Source organism: Mangifera indica, chromosome 5 (genome assembly GCF_011075055.1).
Source record: "Mangifera indica cultivar Alphonso chromosome 5, CATAS_Mindica_2.1, whole genome shotgun sequence".
NCBI lineage: Eukaryota > Viridiplantae > Streptophyta > Magnoliopsida > Sapindales > Anacardiaceae > Mangifera > Mangifera indica.
The window spans coordinates 9,619,286-9,635,388 of record NC_058141.1 but is presented as its reverse complement, the minus strand read 5'-3'; the positions used below and the strand labels follow the sequence as shown (position 1 = coordinate 9,635,388).

Sequence of the window (16,103 nt, the reverse complement as noted above, 5' to 3'; positions counted from 1 at the left end):
ATCGAAAAATTCTTCATAAATCTGGAAAATGTGCATTGATATATCCTAAAACGGTGAAACTCGAAAAAACCTATAATTTCAATTATAATGCGCCTACAATGTTTAATATGAAAATACGCCCTAATTTTAATAACATTTCATTTGACCCCTCAATTATCTCTTTCTTTATTTAACACCCTTGTATATTGTCTTGTATCAAATCAATACCTATATATTTTTAACATGTTATATAAATCATGTATATATTGTAAAATATCTAAAACCCCCATAACAATGTAAAATATCTAAAACCTCCCATATTTATCCTAAATTATTTTAACCCCCCATACTTGTCAAACATTGCATTTAACCCCTATATTATGACATAAAAACTAGACTTAACAAATAAAATGAAGTTTTAGGTTAAGATTGACATAAATACCTTTTTTTGATGAATAATATTTTTTCGAGTCGAATTCAGAAATACGAACTTCTTTCGTCCGAACGAATCCCTACTAATTGATGTTGAAAAAAAATGAAAGTGAGAATGAGTGTTTGAGTGATATGAGAAGTGTGTGTAAATAAAATGAGTGAGAATGGTTTATATAGATGAGGGGAAGGGTAATTTTGATATTTTAGAAAAAGTAATGAAATAAATAAATAAATATGAAAATGCCTTTATAATGTAAAATATCCAAAAACCCCCCATATTTATCCTAAATTACATTTAACCCTCATAGTGAGTGAAGAGAGTTATATAAATGAAGGAAAGGGTAATTTTGATATTTTAGAAAAAGTTTGAAATAAATAAATAAATATCAAAATGCCTTTATAATGTAAAATATCCAAAAACCCCTCATATTTATCTAAAATTATATTTAACCCCTATAGTGAGTGAAGAGAGTTATATAAATGAAGGAAAGGGTAATTTTGATATTTTAGAAAAAGTTTGAAATAAATAAATAAATATCAAAATGCCTTTATAATGTAAAATATCCAAAAACCCCTCATATTTATCTAAAATTACATTTAACCCCCATAGTGAGTGGGAGAGTTATATAAATATGAGAGAAAGGGTAATTTCGGTATTCAAAAAAAGTCATAGGCATTTTTTTTTGGAACAGTAATTTTGGGCATTTTGGCTTGGAAATAGTGATTTTGGGCATTTTTGCTTAATGGGAGGGCATTTTGGCCATTTTTTAAAATTTCCCTTATCTTAATTAATCAAGTATTAACAATGGACTGGGCTCTTGTCTGAATGGTCCCTAATTTTCTGCATTTCACTGTCCTTAATTTTTTGTTAGCCATTGTTACGCAGTTGAACTCTGTTAGAAAGACTACGAAGCCAATCATTAAGAACAGAAACAGCGTAATAAATTCATTTTTTTCTTAAATATTAATTGCATCGTCTAGTTGCCTTTCTGTACTAGCGCAGTTTCTGTATAACATGTAGTATCCATAACTTCCCACAAAAAAATGTTTTCTTGGTCACCTCAATCCTCCTCAACCTATACTAGTCTTATCTAACGTCCATTTACCAGGTATATATACGTTCACATAAATATTTTGGTGCCTATAGGAGTGTAGGAGCCTCAGAGCTCAGTGTGAATTATGATATCGTCTGCTGTGATTTCTACTAGCTCAGCATCTTTGTTGTCCTGGGAACTCAGGCAGTCTGCTGAAGGATGCACAAAGCCATACCCGAAACCTTGGGCAGAATTGCAGTAGGTCTCGACCGTTCCATCCTTGTTCTCTAAGTTGATATTACTCAAGACTATGTTGCTGCAGGGGACACTGTCACTGCAGGCGAATTTCATTGCTTCTGAGCTCTTTGTAGTCCCAGTAATGTTCTGGTACATGATTTCGCTTATTTTCACAGCTGATGTCTAGCAAATCAAGAAAGAACAAGAGTTGAGCTTTCATGTATAAATTAGTAATCAAGTGACTTTTAGATCTGATAAAGGGAAACTAGAGATACTACCTGGTTTTGGCAGGTTTTGGGGGAATCACAATAGAACTGATCAATAATTATGGGATTTGCAACATCTTCCATCCTAACATTTTCAAAAAGTACCCCGCGAACATAACCGGAACCCCCCTGGATTTAGGAACCAAAAAGAAAATGATTTATGCCAGTTTCAAAGAGAAAATTAGCTTAACAGCAGTTAACATGAGTTTAAAATTTTTACCTGGAACCTTAAAAACTGTGTTCTATCTATATATATTGATTTCCACCCAAAAAAAGGTTCTATACCTGCCAAGTCTTAATCCTGAGGCCATTCATAGTTTCTCTAAGGAATGCTGTATCCAAGACCACTTTTGTGACTATGCCTGTCGAGTTGTCCTTGCCAAGGCTTCCGATACTAAGAAGCAGAATTTCACCGAAAAATTAACAAAAAAAAATATATAGAAAATATTGGATTTTCAGCTTTCTGTGTTGTAGGGATAGAATACTGATCAAATTCTGCCCATGTATCTTTAAAGAGTGGAATATCAAAATACACATACCTGACTCCATGTCCAGGTCCACAATAAATTCTTTTCATCTTGATAGCAGAGCTACCATTGACAATTGAAATGCAATCATCACCTGAACATTAACATAGAGAAGAACCATAAAAACAAACCTATCAGTATGCTGCAACATGATGTCAATGGGCAGATCTTGGTGCACCTTTTATTTACTAGAAATTTTTATATATGTGAAAAATGTGTGCAGGATTTGAATAACACTAGGAAACCTAACATTTTTTGGTTTATATATCCATTTCAGTTATCATCATTTGCAAATGGGACAAAGTGTTCTAACCTGTTCCAATTTTGCAGTCTTGGAGTACAACATTAGTGGAACCAGTGATATGGATTCCATCAGTGTTTGGACTGTCTCCAGGGGCTGAGACTAGTACCTCAGATATGCTCACGGATTGAGATCGAGAAATGACAAAATTCATCTGTTGGCTGTTCTGAATAGTGAGGCCTTTTACCCTAACAGCTGAGCTGCTATCTATAGTTAATGCCTGCAGCAAACTCTTATATTAAATCTCACTCACCTTATATGATCTGGTAGTTCTAGTCCAACATGCTTTTTATTATTTAATTTATAGCAAAACAATGAAGGAGAAATCCTTACTGTTGGTGCTCCTCTGCAAGGCTGTAAACAAGGGAGAATGGATAATACATGTTAAAATTTGTATCTTTTGGATGAAGAACAGAAAGGAAGATATAAGAGGAAATGCAAAATCATTACATTTGAGTGGTTCTTTTTGCAAGAAGCAGCCCACCATTTACTTCCTGAGCCATCAATGACTCCACTCCCCTGGAAAAGGACCCCTTCGAGCTTCGAGAAATCAAGCCAGAGTCGTGGGAGATTCACATCCCAGTTTTTAGGCTCATCTGGAGCGACTATTGTTCCGTCAATCTGCATAGCAATAATATTAACATTAAAAGTAATAATGTAGATGCTTAACCATTATCACCAATAAGGATATTAGCATTGAAGGATGATGCTTAGGAAAATTTGTACAGCAGATACTTAATATGTTAAATAAATATATATCTGCTTGACTTGATATATATTGAAGATTACCTGAATGACCAACCTTTCAGCACACGGCCCCTGAAATCTTGTTGCATTAACTAAATAACGCCGTCCTGAAGGAACCAAGAAAACTGACTTTGGCGTCGAGCAGGCTGTGTTCCACGCATTTTTGAAGGCCTAATGTAATGATAATAAATACATTGTAGCAGATAAAAAATGCCAACTACTATTACAGAAAGAGTATAAGAGCAAATTTGAAAACACAAACATGCACCTGGGTGTCATCAGCCACTCCATCTCCAACAGCACCGAAGCTATCCACATTTACAAGAACCTTGCAACCGCGGTTACTTGTCATTGATGGCATATCAAAAAGTTCCACCTGATCGTCTTCTTCAATGTCGAGGTTCTCAAGCTCTCCAAGCACAGAAAGAGTGTCAAGTACCATGTTTCCGGCAGCTGCATGCACTGCTATTAGCAAACCAAAAATGGAAACCATGAAGAATTTATCCATTTTTTCCTGCTCTCGTTTTCCGCAAGATTTGGTTGATTTATACAAATCTAATGGAGATACTGGGTTTTAATTTATAAGTGCATATTAGTTTTGAGAATTAAGGGATTTTCGGGCTATATGGCTTGGCTTAAAAGTATACGAAGGTGCTACAATTTATACATGCCCACACTTAAAGTACAAGGGAAAATGCTTTTTGTATTTCTTTGCTTTACTCTTCAACCAGTGCACAAATAACTCACCGGTCAAAGTGCTCATGGATTCTGTCTGGCTTTTGCTGTCTCCCCGGTCAGATAAATGGATCCTGGTTGTCCATTTCATGCTTGCTAAGGCCAAATCTTAAAGGAAAATCAACAAACCTTTCCATTCTAGTCCAGTGCAGGACAAGTAAACTTCACAGACGCGTCTGAGCTTGCTCTTTAAATGATTGAAGTTTCCTTTATTTGACAGGGCAATTTTTGGGAAGGAACCATGAGGAACTTAGTATTTGGCATCACGGCAGATTCCACATCCTGCAAGTTCATAATGTTTGAGGCACATAACACAGCTTCTTGAAGATAAATATAAAATCCCAAATACAAGTCCTGGCCTGCAGGCTTAGCAATGAATTTCTTTGCTCGTTATGGTATGGAGTACTAGTGGAAATTATTTACTTCGATTAAACTATGACATATGCCCTGTGTCACCTTTCTTGCCACGGCAACCTCTCTAATTTGCATTGACAGTTCAAATTCCCCTGTTTCAGAATAAAAGATGGACACTTGCAAATAAACTGTAGATTCTTCCTGATCAAGCTCCATCAAGAAAATTTCCACTCTTATTTGCGTAATTTCATTGCCGTGAACCGTACAACTAGGCGGCTATGAACTCCACATCACACAATCGCCCTTTCCTGGTTTCTGCTGCAGCAACTCTTCAGCTTTAAGGCGGACCTGCGCAGGTCAACGGATCTATCATGCTTGAATAATGCTGCCGGTCTGGATCAATGTCATAATTAGATCTCATTGAGTTAAACACCATTCGTCCTTCTTTCCATCCCTGAATGATTACATCCTGATTGCACACACTCAAAGTAGCATGGAAACTTACAATGGGGTGCGTTTCTACATTTCAGAAGTGTTTCCATTTCCGAAACTCCCTGAAACTTGTAGGAAACGTTTCGGGTCATTTCGAAATTTTTAAAAAATTTTGAAACACGTTTCTTTTAGAAAAAAATTCATGAAATCAATTAAACACATATTTTTTGTATTTTCAAACCGAAAATGTCTTCAAATCTCATATTGAATTCATCTTCTCTCTACTTTTTGATGTGTTACTCATCTTTTCTCCGACATATCATATAAGTTGGTGTATATTATTGTTTTTTTCTTAAATATCTATATGTATTTGCTCAAAAATAATTTACAATAGGTTCTATAATTCTATTTTATAGTATTATTTTTCTTCATTATTTTTTTATTATTTATTTTTATATTATACAAGTTTATGTATTTTTGTTATAAAAAATTTAGTATTTATAAAAAAAAACTCTTATATTTTTCATATTTATAAGTTTTCTTACGTTTCTATTTCTTATATTTTTTAAAAAATACGTTTTCGTGTTTCTACGTTTCTCCGTTTCCGTTTCCGTGCTACATAGCACACACTAAAACGTCACTTCATCAGGTGTCAGACCCTTTTGGATATTGCCTCTTGCATACAGGGCATTCTCTTTCTATTCCATTCCGAGCATATCCACTAACAATTGACTTGAAACAGACAACATTTGGTAAGAAAATTTTGTCAAAAACTTGGCGAGAAAGTTCAACATGACAGCATCTCGAATATGCATCTATTGGAGAACATGACACGGCAGTTTCAGATTCAAAACCTGCCTCCATTGCAAAACAGTGCAGCAATCTGCAGCTACTCGTGTTTACTCAAAGCTAATACTAATAGGATTTTAAGTGCCATGGATAAACTATCCTCATCAAGTCCGATTTCTTCATCAACCGTCAAACCAAACATCTCAATAAAATTTGCTCAGCAAATCTCTCAAATACAGCCCCTGAAATCTGAATGTCATTACACTTCCCTTACATATCCATCAAAGCAGATTGCAGATGAACGCTCCCATGATAAAAACTCATTTTCAAAATTTAACAATGAATCTGTTTCCTAGCATTAATATTCCCAGTCCCACTAACTAAATTCAATAGCCCAATAAATGATAGAATTGATGGCTTCACCTAAAGTTGCATCAAGTTAGCAAAATTGGTGAACATTAGAATTTCAGGGAGAAGGTCTAGGTTCGAGCATAAAAATCTACCAAAGAATTAGAGTTTGAAAATACTCATATGCGCCCACCCATGCTTAATAATGTCAAAATGTTTAGTTGCTTTTCTTCACTTAGACTCCTCTTATTACTACACCAACGAATCACATAACAAAAACTATGTTCATTTGGCTCCACACTTTTAAATTTCATTTCGCCATATAACAACTAAAAGAGATCCAATGGTAACTTGTGCTAGTTGGGATTCGATACATTATATCCTATGAATCAAATGAACTCTTATTTCCCGTTACAGGAGCTAATAAAAGCATGCAAAACCAAGAGCATACTTTCTCCCTACCATCCGATTCACAATTCTCTTTCATGTGAAATTTCCTCCTTCGATTGACAGTGAATCCACCCTAAAAACTTTCCAGTAAAATAGTTGAACTGACCTTTTTTTTCTTTTGGGTCATCGGCAGAGAGACAGAAGTTGCATTCATTCTTTAATCTTTTGCCTCAAAGCAACAACAGGAGGAACGGGCCTTCTAGAGTTAATTGCATGGATGGAGGGCAAATCATGATAATATAATTCAACGCCTAAATGGTATCATGGTGGGTTCACAACTTCCTCTTGTTCTTGCGTGCAGAAAACACATATCGACAAATTTTCAAGAAGACTTGCCGCAGTCCCTCAAAATAAAAATCTCATCCAAATGAAATTTTTTATTTTTTTTTTAAATTAGACAGAACCCAGTGGTCATATTTTGGCAGTTTCATCCTTCCGATATTCCATACTAAAAACAAAACTAAGAGAAACAAGAAGACAAACAGACTTTATTACGATGACAGTAAGCTGCAGTGCTGAGTCTTAAGGAGTCACGCTTCATAGAAAATTTTATTGTATTTTCTGCAAATATGCCAAGGATAAATGATGTCATGACTGAGGAAGAATATGGGTCGACCGAATCTATTGATGATGCTTTAGACAAACAACAAAGAGGCTATGAATAGATGATCGATAAATGGCTTAACATGATTTAGAGAATTAAGCCCCGATAAATTGTAAATGGAAAACTGGAAAAGTAAAAAAAGGAAGAATAAAAAATTTTTCATATTGTTTAAAGATTTAACTAATAAATCATTGTTGTTTGATTTCAATGTAAATGAGTTTGGTCTGAACAAAACTACCAATGAAAGATTAAATGTAGGAAAAGTGAGATGAAATATTGAGTCAAGAAGAAAAACATTTGAAGACAAATAAAATTCGCCCATATTCATTAGAGTCAAAGAACCAATTATAGGCAAGTCTTTTTAAACTAAATTCTTGTCATATAAAAATAGTACATGTATGTCACTTTGATGGTAGAAAATGTCATATTTGACCCAAGTGTTTCAAATTGGATATTATGTGAAAATTTATACTGATCTCTCATTAACGGATCAAAATGTGTTTGGTTTCATGCTTGTTTGAACACCAAAAACCCCTCACAATGCATTAGTTGATCACACCTCATTAATTGCTTGCAAATCATGATAACATGTGGTATTTGACAAATGTTATTCCAGACACATGACAGGTAATAGGCCCTTGTTTGTTAATATTGAACTTTGTAAAAGTGGATATTTGACCTATGATAATGGGAAAAGAGGAAACATCCTTAGGAAATGGTCAATCAATATTTCGACCTACATGTTTTACATGATGTCTAGTATGTAAATGGACTAAAAGCTAATTTCATTAGCATAAGTCAAATTTGTAATAATAATCACAGAGTCCAATTCTCAAAATCTTTGTGTAAAGTTTTTGATACTCATAGTCCTAGAAGGGAAGAGCTCTAATGATAATTGTTATCTCTAGAGTAATTAGTTTATTTGTCATAGTTCCAAAGTAGATTCAATTGAACTAACTGGGTTACATGAACTTTAGAGACCTTGTGAAATTGTCAAAAGAGGATGTAGTGAGAGGATTGCATAAACTAAAGCTCACAAAAAGTAAAGGGTGTGAACCAAGCCAACAAAGGTAAGCAAACTAAATGGCAGAAAGAGGTATGTTTTTGTTTGTGTTTATGGCTTTTCAATGTATGCTTGTGTTAATTTCCTTAGAGAGTTGATTGAAGAGAAAATTGTTTCTTTGGAATATGTTCATACTAATACACAGTTGTCTTATTTGTTCACAAAAGCACTTGATTTTCAAACTCCTGTAAACTTGAGAAAGTCAATTGATTTGCTTCACTTAGAATAAATAGGCAAATTTGTATAAGGATTACTTGATGTATCATTTGATATTGTTTAATTATAGACAACGGATCACTATACAGTTTAATTTATTTAATCTTTGCTTGAGCTGTCACATTTTAGTTAGTTTGTGTTATTATAAAATGTTAGCAAGACATAATTTTTTTCATTATTGTGATAGCAAACTAGAGTTCATCACCTTGTGAAAGAGTTGTCTTGCATTGTTGTATGAAAGTTATTTTTTAGCAATCTTCTTTAATGTAATGACTCTTTTGTTTTAGAAGAACTGTCATTAAGTGACTAAATCTTTGCAAGTGTGAAAGCTATATAGGGTTAAATCAGAAAAAGAAATATACCAAATCATCAACATATTATAATTTGTGCTTATAAAAAATATTGATATCTCAAGAAAAGAAATTGACTATAAGGGAAGGGGGAGTAGAATGAAATAAAGATGCAACCAATGTGTTGCAATACCCCCTATAAGGATTTTTTCTACCATATATGATTCATGGTTAGTATCTAAATCACGCATATTGAGACAAGATGAAGATGGGGGCTTCATGATATCTATCATAACTATGTGTGCTGCACCTATTAGGGTGTAAATAATATTTGTCATCTATGAGATAATTGTATTTGACTTAGAGTTAGTTTGACAAGTAAATCAGCGTAATGAATTGATATTTTACTGGATATGTAAATCACATATTAAGAGAGAAATTAAGAAATATTTTAAAATATAAGGATTACATTTGGATCTATTTTGAAATAAATTTGAGGAAAAAAATATAATTTACTAAAATGAATACATGGTAAAATAAAATCAAAACAAGAATAATTGAGAAATTAAGAGAGATTATGAGAGCTTGAAAGTTGAGAGAGTTGAAAAAAATTACTGTGGAATTTATATAAAAAAAAAAAACTTAGAAAAAAAATTTAGGCTACTTGACCTTTGTAGAGTAATTTTTGCACTATATCTAATTTTAAATAACAATAAAACTATGTGTACCTATTTTTGATATATAATTTGTGTACACATATGAGGTGTTATCATGTGATTGGATGTTTTTTTATCATATTATGACACATGTTTTAAAATCACCTAACTATATGATAATACATCACTGTGTACATGAATTATGTACAAAAAAAAAGGTACACATAGTATTGCTCTTTAAATAATTCGGCAATGATTGTATTATCAAATGTTGTGGTTGTGGGCATTGTATACACTTCGAGAAGAAATAATAAATGGTTAATTTTTGGGTTGTTTATAAAATTATTTTTGTAAAGGATAATAAGGACTAAAAATTTAATCCAAAAATTGATAATTTTATCTCTTCATCTTTATTTTTTTGGTTAAATTCAAAAAAAAAAGATTTATTTTATTTTATTTAAAATTATATCATAGCTGGTATCATTTTAATACAGAAAGACAAGAATCTGCCGTTATAAATATAACGTACAAGGACATTTTACATGTTAATTATCCTATCAATTTTACCAAATAAAATTATAATCCATCTTTGGTAAGGTAATAATAAAAGATTACCAAAAGAAACCCATCTTATAGACTTACGCAGGTCTGCCCTTTTATAATTTTCAACCGACGTTCTTCCTATTTACAATGGCGGCGGGCAGGCGCGTGAGGTTAAAAACCTGTGTTTTGGATACGAAAACAGTATTCATTTTAGCTACTTCATGGATTCCCTCCTCTTTCAGTATAGTGTAGAGACTTTCTTTCTCCATCTTCAATTTTTTCCCGGTCGTTTTAGCAAAAACACAGTATTTTTGTTCTTCTGTGTTGCGGTTTCTCTGCTAAAATACATTAGTTCCGTACAGGATCTCATACTATTGCTTTTCTTTTTTGTAGTTTACATTTTGCTTACATCCCTCTTTTCTTGGGCATCTCACTTGGTATGCCGCGACCGTTCTTTTCGATCTTTTACTAAGACCAAGAGATTACATAAACTTTTCGGCTTGCCAACTACCATAATCACTTCCCACTACTCTATAGGTCTTTTGTTTTGTCAGACTCGTGTACCGAAGAAGGGACTTGTCCCATTGAATTTTCGGGCAAAAGACCAAACTGGTAAAGAGGGTAGGTCGGTGAGGAAGGAACTGCTAAGTAGTCCGCTAAGATAAACTTCTAGTTCAAGGAAAAACCATATAATGAAAGCTCTAATATTTTTTTATTCATTTTCATCAATATGTAAAGAGAATACCATTTTGTATCCCTATGTTCTCTACGATTTATTTACTGCTGCCATGAAGCTGACAGAACAAAACAAAGTCATCGGATATGAGATGGCGGGAGACTATTAATATCTAATATATAGTTTTTGATATGTGATTAATCTTGCCTCGGAATTCTAAACGACTGGATAGAAAACATATATAAGTAATATATGCATGAATCTTAAAAAATGCATGGGACTCAAAAGTTTTCTTTTTTCAGTCTATTTGTGTTTTTGGGAGTGGAAGCTGCTTTTTGCGCAAAGTTGGGAGCTTAAGAACCAGTAATGGTATGACCTTCCCCTTCTCATATATATATATATATATATATATATTATCGGCACAATCTGTATGTTGAGTTATTTCAACACTATTTTGGGAATTTTTTTTTTTTAATAACGAGATTGAGATCTTACGTTAACTAATTCTCCGGTTTAGACTCTAGATTACGATTTCTCTGTCTTCCGCAAAATGGTAATCAATGTCTCTGTGAAAAATGGTCTTGCCCTTTACTGCTATACTAAAAGCCTTATTCTTTATTATTGGTTAATCTGAAAATTTTCTTGTATTATTGTTTCCGTCTTCATATGAATAGGGTCCAAATGATACTAGTATTGAGAATGGTAACAATTTCGGCTGTAGTGACGATGAGATTTATATTTACGATGATTGCTCCCCTCTTATTTGTCTGGATTCAACAAATTTCCATCAAGATACCACGAGCAACTCTGCAAAGGTAATTGTCATTTCAACAAAAACTCAGTTTTTCTCTTTATTCCTCCACTGACACTGATTAATCTTGTTCTCTTCTAGAGCGAAAAGTCTTAGCAAAAAACAATGCTTATTATAAGTTGTAACATATTCTGGCACCCTCAACTTGGACCTTCATGCTTGATGTGTAGACATATTCAACTGGTTCTAGCAACTCTAACACAATTAACCGTTTTGTGGCAATGGGATTCTCAGGAAAGACTGTGGTCAAAGCAATTGAGGAAAATGGTAGCTTGAACTTTTACTACACCTAAACTTATATTTTAGCTTAGATGCATTTGATCATTAATACTTTTTGTATAACATTTGGTAGGAGAAGATAATGAAGCGTCAATATTGGATTCTCTACTTACATACTCCGTGAGTAAACCTTTCTCGCATAGTATCTTCTGCTGTGAGAATAAAAAATTTAGCATTTAGCTGTAAATTGTTGTGATTTTCAGGCTCTTGAGAAGTCTCCTCAACAATGCCAAAGCATCCCTGGACCAAGCTCTTCTGATTCTGAGAGCAATCTTGGCTACAATGACCTCTCTATTGTCAATAGCTCTCCTGCAGCTGCCGTAAATTACCTTTTATCCAGCCTTTATTTATTGTCCCCGCATTCGTTTAATGGCTTAAACGTATCTTCCTCAGAATTGAACTTTTCTCTAGTAGATGTATGACTAAAATCTAAGTCGCCTTTATCATCTTTGCTTTGCCAGCCTTACAAAAAATATTCAAATAAATCGTTGGAGAAGGAGGAGAAACTGTGGGTTCTGGTGGATATGGGTTATACAGCCGAGGAGGCTTTCACAGCTATGGCTAAGTGTGGTGTGCCTACAACACTGAAGTTTTCTGTGATTTTTTGAAAAAATTATGTTTCTATATTATGTTTATTAGTCTTTTCGTTGTTTCTATACACAATCTGAATACATATTTCATTTCCTTTGCACTTGAATAATGCTATGACTTGGTTGATAGGTCACTATGCAAGTATATTACCTTTTCTTGAGCATACTATAGAATAACCAATGTTATGTATACATATTTTTTAGTATATAATTAGATACAATAACCTGTTATCAAATGGTCTGGGGTTCTTTTATCCTTTACCTGTTGCTCAAGTTATTATCACATTTGGTAAAATATTATTGGTAACTTGCATATAAAACATGTATAAACAAAGATGGAATCAAGATTTAACCCTTCTGAAAATAGCAGGTCCAGATGCCCAGATTGCTGAACTGACAGATTTCATAAGTGCTGCTGAACTGGAAAAGGAATTGGATGTACAAACCAGAGAATTACCTGAAGAGGAGGTTGAGAAGTCACACTCCCAAGTAATAGTTTGATGCTTTCCTCAGTTTTTTTGTTTCATTTTAGTGTGAAGCCAACCATGTGAATGTTTTCTGGTTATTCATAAACTAATTTCTTCTTTGATGACTTACCAAAAAAAAATTCTTTTTGATGGCACTTGGCAGCCTGAGAAGCTTGATTTTCCCGGTAATAAGAAGAGGAAATTTTACAAAGATAAAAGCCAGGGAAGCGGCGATCTCTTGAGAAGTCCGAAGAAGCAAAGGTTAAACATTCCAAAGCCAATGATAGGATTTGGTGTCCCTGATGAACCACGGCATACAGTAGAGAGAAATTTGCCAGAGACAGCTGCAGGACGTCCCTATTTTTATTATGAAAACGTGGCTATGACTGCAAAGGGAGTTTGGAATACAATATCTCGATTTTTGTATGACATTGAACCAGAATTTGTTGATTCGATCTACTTCTGTGCTTGTGCAAGAAAAAGAGGATACATTCACAACCTCCCTATTAACAACCGCTTTCCCCTTTTGCCAAGACCACCACGCACTATACAGGAAGCTCTTCCATGGACTAAAACATGGTGGCCTTCTTGGGATAAAAGAACAAAATTTAATTGCATTCATAGCAGACATGGGAATGCCAAACTCACAGAGAAGATAAGGCTGGCTCTAGAGGAGTTCGATGGTGAACCGGAACCTCCTCTACATGTACAAAAGTACGTGCTTGGAGAATGCCGGAAATGGAATTTGGTTTGGGTTGGAAAAAACAAAGTTGCACCTATTGAAACTGGTGAAATGGAAATGTTAATGGGATTTCCAAAGAACCATACAAGGGGTGGTGGAGTATGTACCGGAGATCGATACGCAGCTCTAGGCAACTCCTTTCAGGTAATTGGCATTTTTTCAGCCATTTCATTTGTTATGAATTAATAAGAATATATTTAACAAACTATGTGTATAATTTTATGTACAAATAATAAAATATTATAATATAATTGAGTTTTATTTTATCACTAAAACTATCTAATCATGTGATTTATCATTGTTTGTATATAAAATTGTATACGTTGTTTGTACACATAACGTTATCCTATCTAGTACACTTCATCCGAATCCGAATGATGTAAATCTACTATTGATTTCAGGTTGACACAGTTGCCTACCATCTTTCTGCCTTGAAAGAACAGTTTCCAAATGGGGTTAATGTTCTTTCTCTTTTCTCTGGCATCGGTGGAGCGGAGGTGGCATTGCATCGACTTGGGATTCCTTTGAAGAATGTGGTGTCAATAGAGATTTCTGAGGCGAACAGAAATATTGTGCGGAGCTGGTGGAAGGAGACAAACCAGTGTGGAAGTCTAATTGAACTAGTAGATGTACAAGAAGTCACTGGGAACAAGTTGGAGCAGTATATTAGGTCACTTGGAGGATTTGATCTTGTGATTGGTGGAAGTCCATGCAATAATCTCAGTGGCTGCAACAGAGTGAGCAGAGTTGGTCTTGAAGGTGAGCATTCATCTCTATTCTACGAGTATTTTCGAATCCTTGACCTTGTTAAATGTTTAATGGGAAATGTTTAATGACCTTCTGTGCAATTCTGCACTCTGATACACTATTTTCTGTATTGCAATTACAATATTCATTTTCATTTGGTTTTATGCTATTAAATTTGCGAGGAAGAATCAGATACTGGTGTTTTTGCAAAAATGCCTTTGAGAAACGATCGTATTGATAATCTCCTGAAAGAAATCTGCAATTAAAATACATAGAGATATGGATAGAGCGGATTATGATAACTTCATCTGTTGGTCCTGTTCTATGTTTATTTCAACGTAAAGATAATTTGTTGAACAGCCTCTATATTAATGGCCTTTGATGGCAACAAGATTTTACATGAACATTGAAATAAAGAATGATAGTACATGTTGTGTGGGTATACTAACCCTAGAAAACATAGACGATCTAGACGAAACATGTTGTCTAGACAAGTGATAACCCAGATTATATAAAATTGGATTCTTATTCCTACACTAGACCAAGGTAGAGTTACCTTGGATATAAATAAAGTTTCGTTGCTCAGGTTAAGTCATGCATATCCCATAGGAAATGTTTCATCTGTCATTTGAACACATATAAAAGAGTAATAGTCACTATGACAATCTTGTGATCTAAATTGCATTGATTGTAATGTAAAAGTATCATTCTCTATTATTGTAAGTGCATATGTGTCATTCATGTCATACGTAAGTGCACATGGACAAGAGGCCCTCTAGGATCTTTTGATATCTTTTTCAAGAAAGATATTATATAAATTCTCTCAAGAATTCTTTTGAAAATTTCTCAAAATCATTATCTAAATTATTCTAAAAACTCATGAAAATGTGTGTGTATATACATTTTTTATTCCAAAGACATATCGAGTGATCTTTGTCCAACCCCTCCCACCCCTGTCCTCGCCCCACAATTATAAATGCCCACTAAACCCTTCTCATTTTTCACAAAACATTCAAATATCTTTTCTTACGAAACATTCTTATTTTCAACTCTCAAACACTCTCCAATTTCATGAATTCTCTTACAATTTATGTTTATTATTTTATTTATATTAGTATTTATTTAAATTCTGACAACCTTATAATATTTTTATTTTATACCCATATTTATAATAAATTCTTGAAATTTTGGATTCAGAGCATTATCTTTTTCTTCCAAACTGGATGCTAACGATTATTGTGTTCCTTTTCCTCCAAAAACCCAAGAAATTGATACATTTGATCAAATTTTCATTCTCTCAGCTTAGAAACCCAGATATTGCAATTTGAAGCATGGTTGGAATTGTGTCCAACCAAACAAACACAAGTAGCGGCCTGACAAGAATGGGAAACAAAAGACAAATTTGTGAGGCATGACAACATTTCATTAAATTGAAATAAACTTGGAATACTTGGTTGAGCAAAGGGACATGTGGTATATACAAAATTTGTAGTATCTTGATCAATGTCGAGAATAGGACATCCACGATGAGATGACAATCAGAGAAGAAGCATGCCAAATCCATCGGACAAGGTTCAACAAGTATGCAAACCCAAACTTAGCTTAATTTTAATTTGCATTTCTCAACATTCTCACCATGATATTATAATGCTCAAATTACTTGGGAAGAAGTTGCAAAATTCATAGCTACAACGGATTTTTTTTTTAATCTAATTTCTTTTTCTAAAATAGTTAAACCCCTTTTTTTTTTCACAATGTAGGTCTATTAATAGAAATACAACTAGAATA

The 16,103-nt window shown here is 33.8% G+C and overlaps 2 protein-coding genes across 2 annotated transcripts; one reads left to right on the top strand and one right to left on the bottom strand.

Moving 5' to 3' along the window:
• Positions 1 to 1,349: 1,349 nt before the first annotated feature.
• LOC123217564 (probable polygalacturonase At1g80170) lies at positions 1,350 to 4,044 on the bottom strand. The gene is made up of 9 exons (XM_044638645.1): positions 3,792 to 4,044; positions 3,566 to 3,694; positions 3,227 to 3,397; positions 3,110 to 3,130; positions 2,789 to 2,996; positions 2,488 to 2,569; positions 2,234 to 2,342; positions 1,961 to 2,077; positions 1,350 to 1,865 (listed from the first exon to the last, which is right to left on the bottom strand). Exons 1-9 carry the CDS (start codon positions 4,029 to 4,031, stop codon positions 1,572 to 1,574), a joined length of 1,371 nt encoding a protein of 456 aa, XP_044494580.1. The 5' UTR covers positions 4,032 to 4,044; the 3' UTR covers positions 1,350 to 1,571.
• Positions 4,045 to 8,201: 4,157 nt separating this feature from the next.
• Positions 8,202 to 14,401, top strand: LOC123216340 (DNA (cytosine-5)-methyltransferase DRM2-like). Its single transcript, XM_044636771.1, has 10 exons — positions 8,202 to 8,305; positions 8,389 to 8,485; positions 11,354 to 11,494; positions 11,661 to 11,757; positions 11,843 to 11,889; positions 11,973 to 12,089; positions 12,231 to 12,339; positions 12,730 to 12,848; positions 12,990 to 13,712; positions 13,970 to 14,401. The coding sequence occupies exons 1-10, from the start codon at positions 8,202 to 8,204 to the stop codon at positions 14,399 to 14,401; spliced, it is 1,986 nt and encodes a 661-aa protein (XP_044492706.1).
• The last annotated feature ends 1,702 nt before the right edge of the window (positions 14,402 to 16,103 follow it).

Excerpts from the sequence above, each read along its gene's own strand:
- LOC123217564 (XM_044638645.1), bottom strand. The coding sequence starts at position 4,031 with ATGGATAAATTCTTCATGGTTTCCATTTTTGGTTTGCTAATAGCAGTG. Across the intron at positions 3,695-3,791 it reads GAGTGGCTGATGACACCCAG|GCCTTCAAAAATGCGTGGAA; the intron begins GTGCATGTTTGT and ends TCATTACATTAG. Across the intron at positions 2,343-2,487 it reads GGACCTGGACATGGAGTCAG|TATCGGAAGCCTTGGCAAGG; the intron begins GTATGTGTATTT and ends TCTGCTTCTTAG.
- LOC123216340 (XM_044636771.1), top strand. The coding sequence starts at position 8,202 with ATGAACTTTAGAGACCTTGTGAAATTGTCAAAAGAGGATGTAGTGAGA. Across the intron at positions 12,090-12,230 it reads ATAGCTCTCCTGCAGCTGCC|CCTTACAAAAAATATTCAAA; the intron begins GTAAATTACCTT and ends TTGCTTTGCCAG. Across the intron at positions 12,849-12,989 it reads TTGAGAAGTCACACTCCCAA|CCTGAGAAGCTTGATTTTCC; the intron begins GTAATAGTTTGA and ends GGCACTTGGCAG.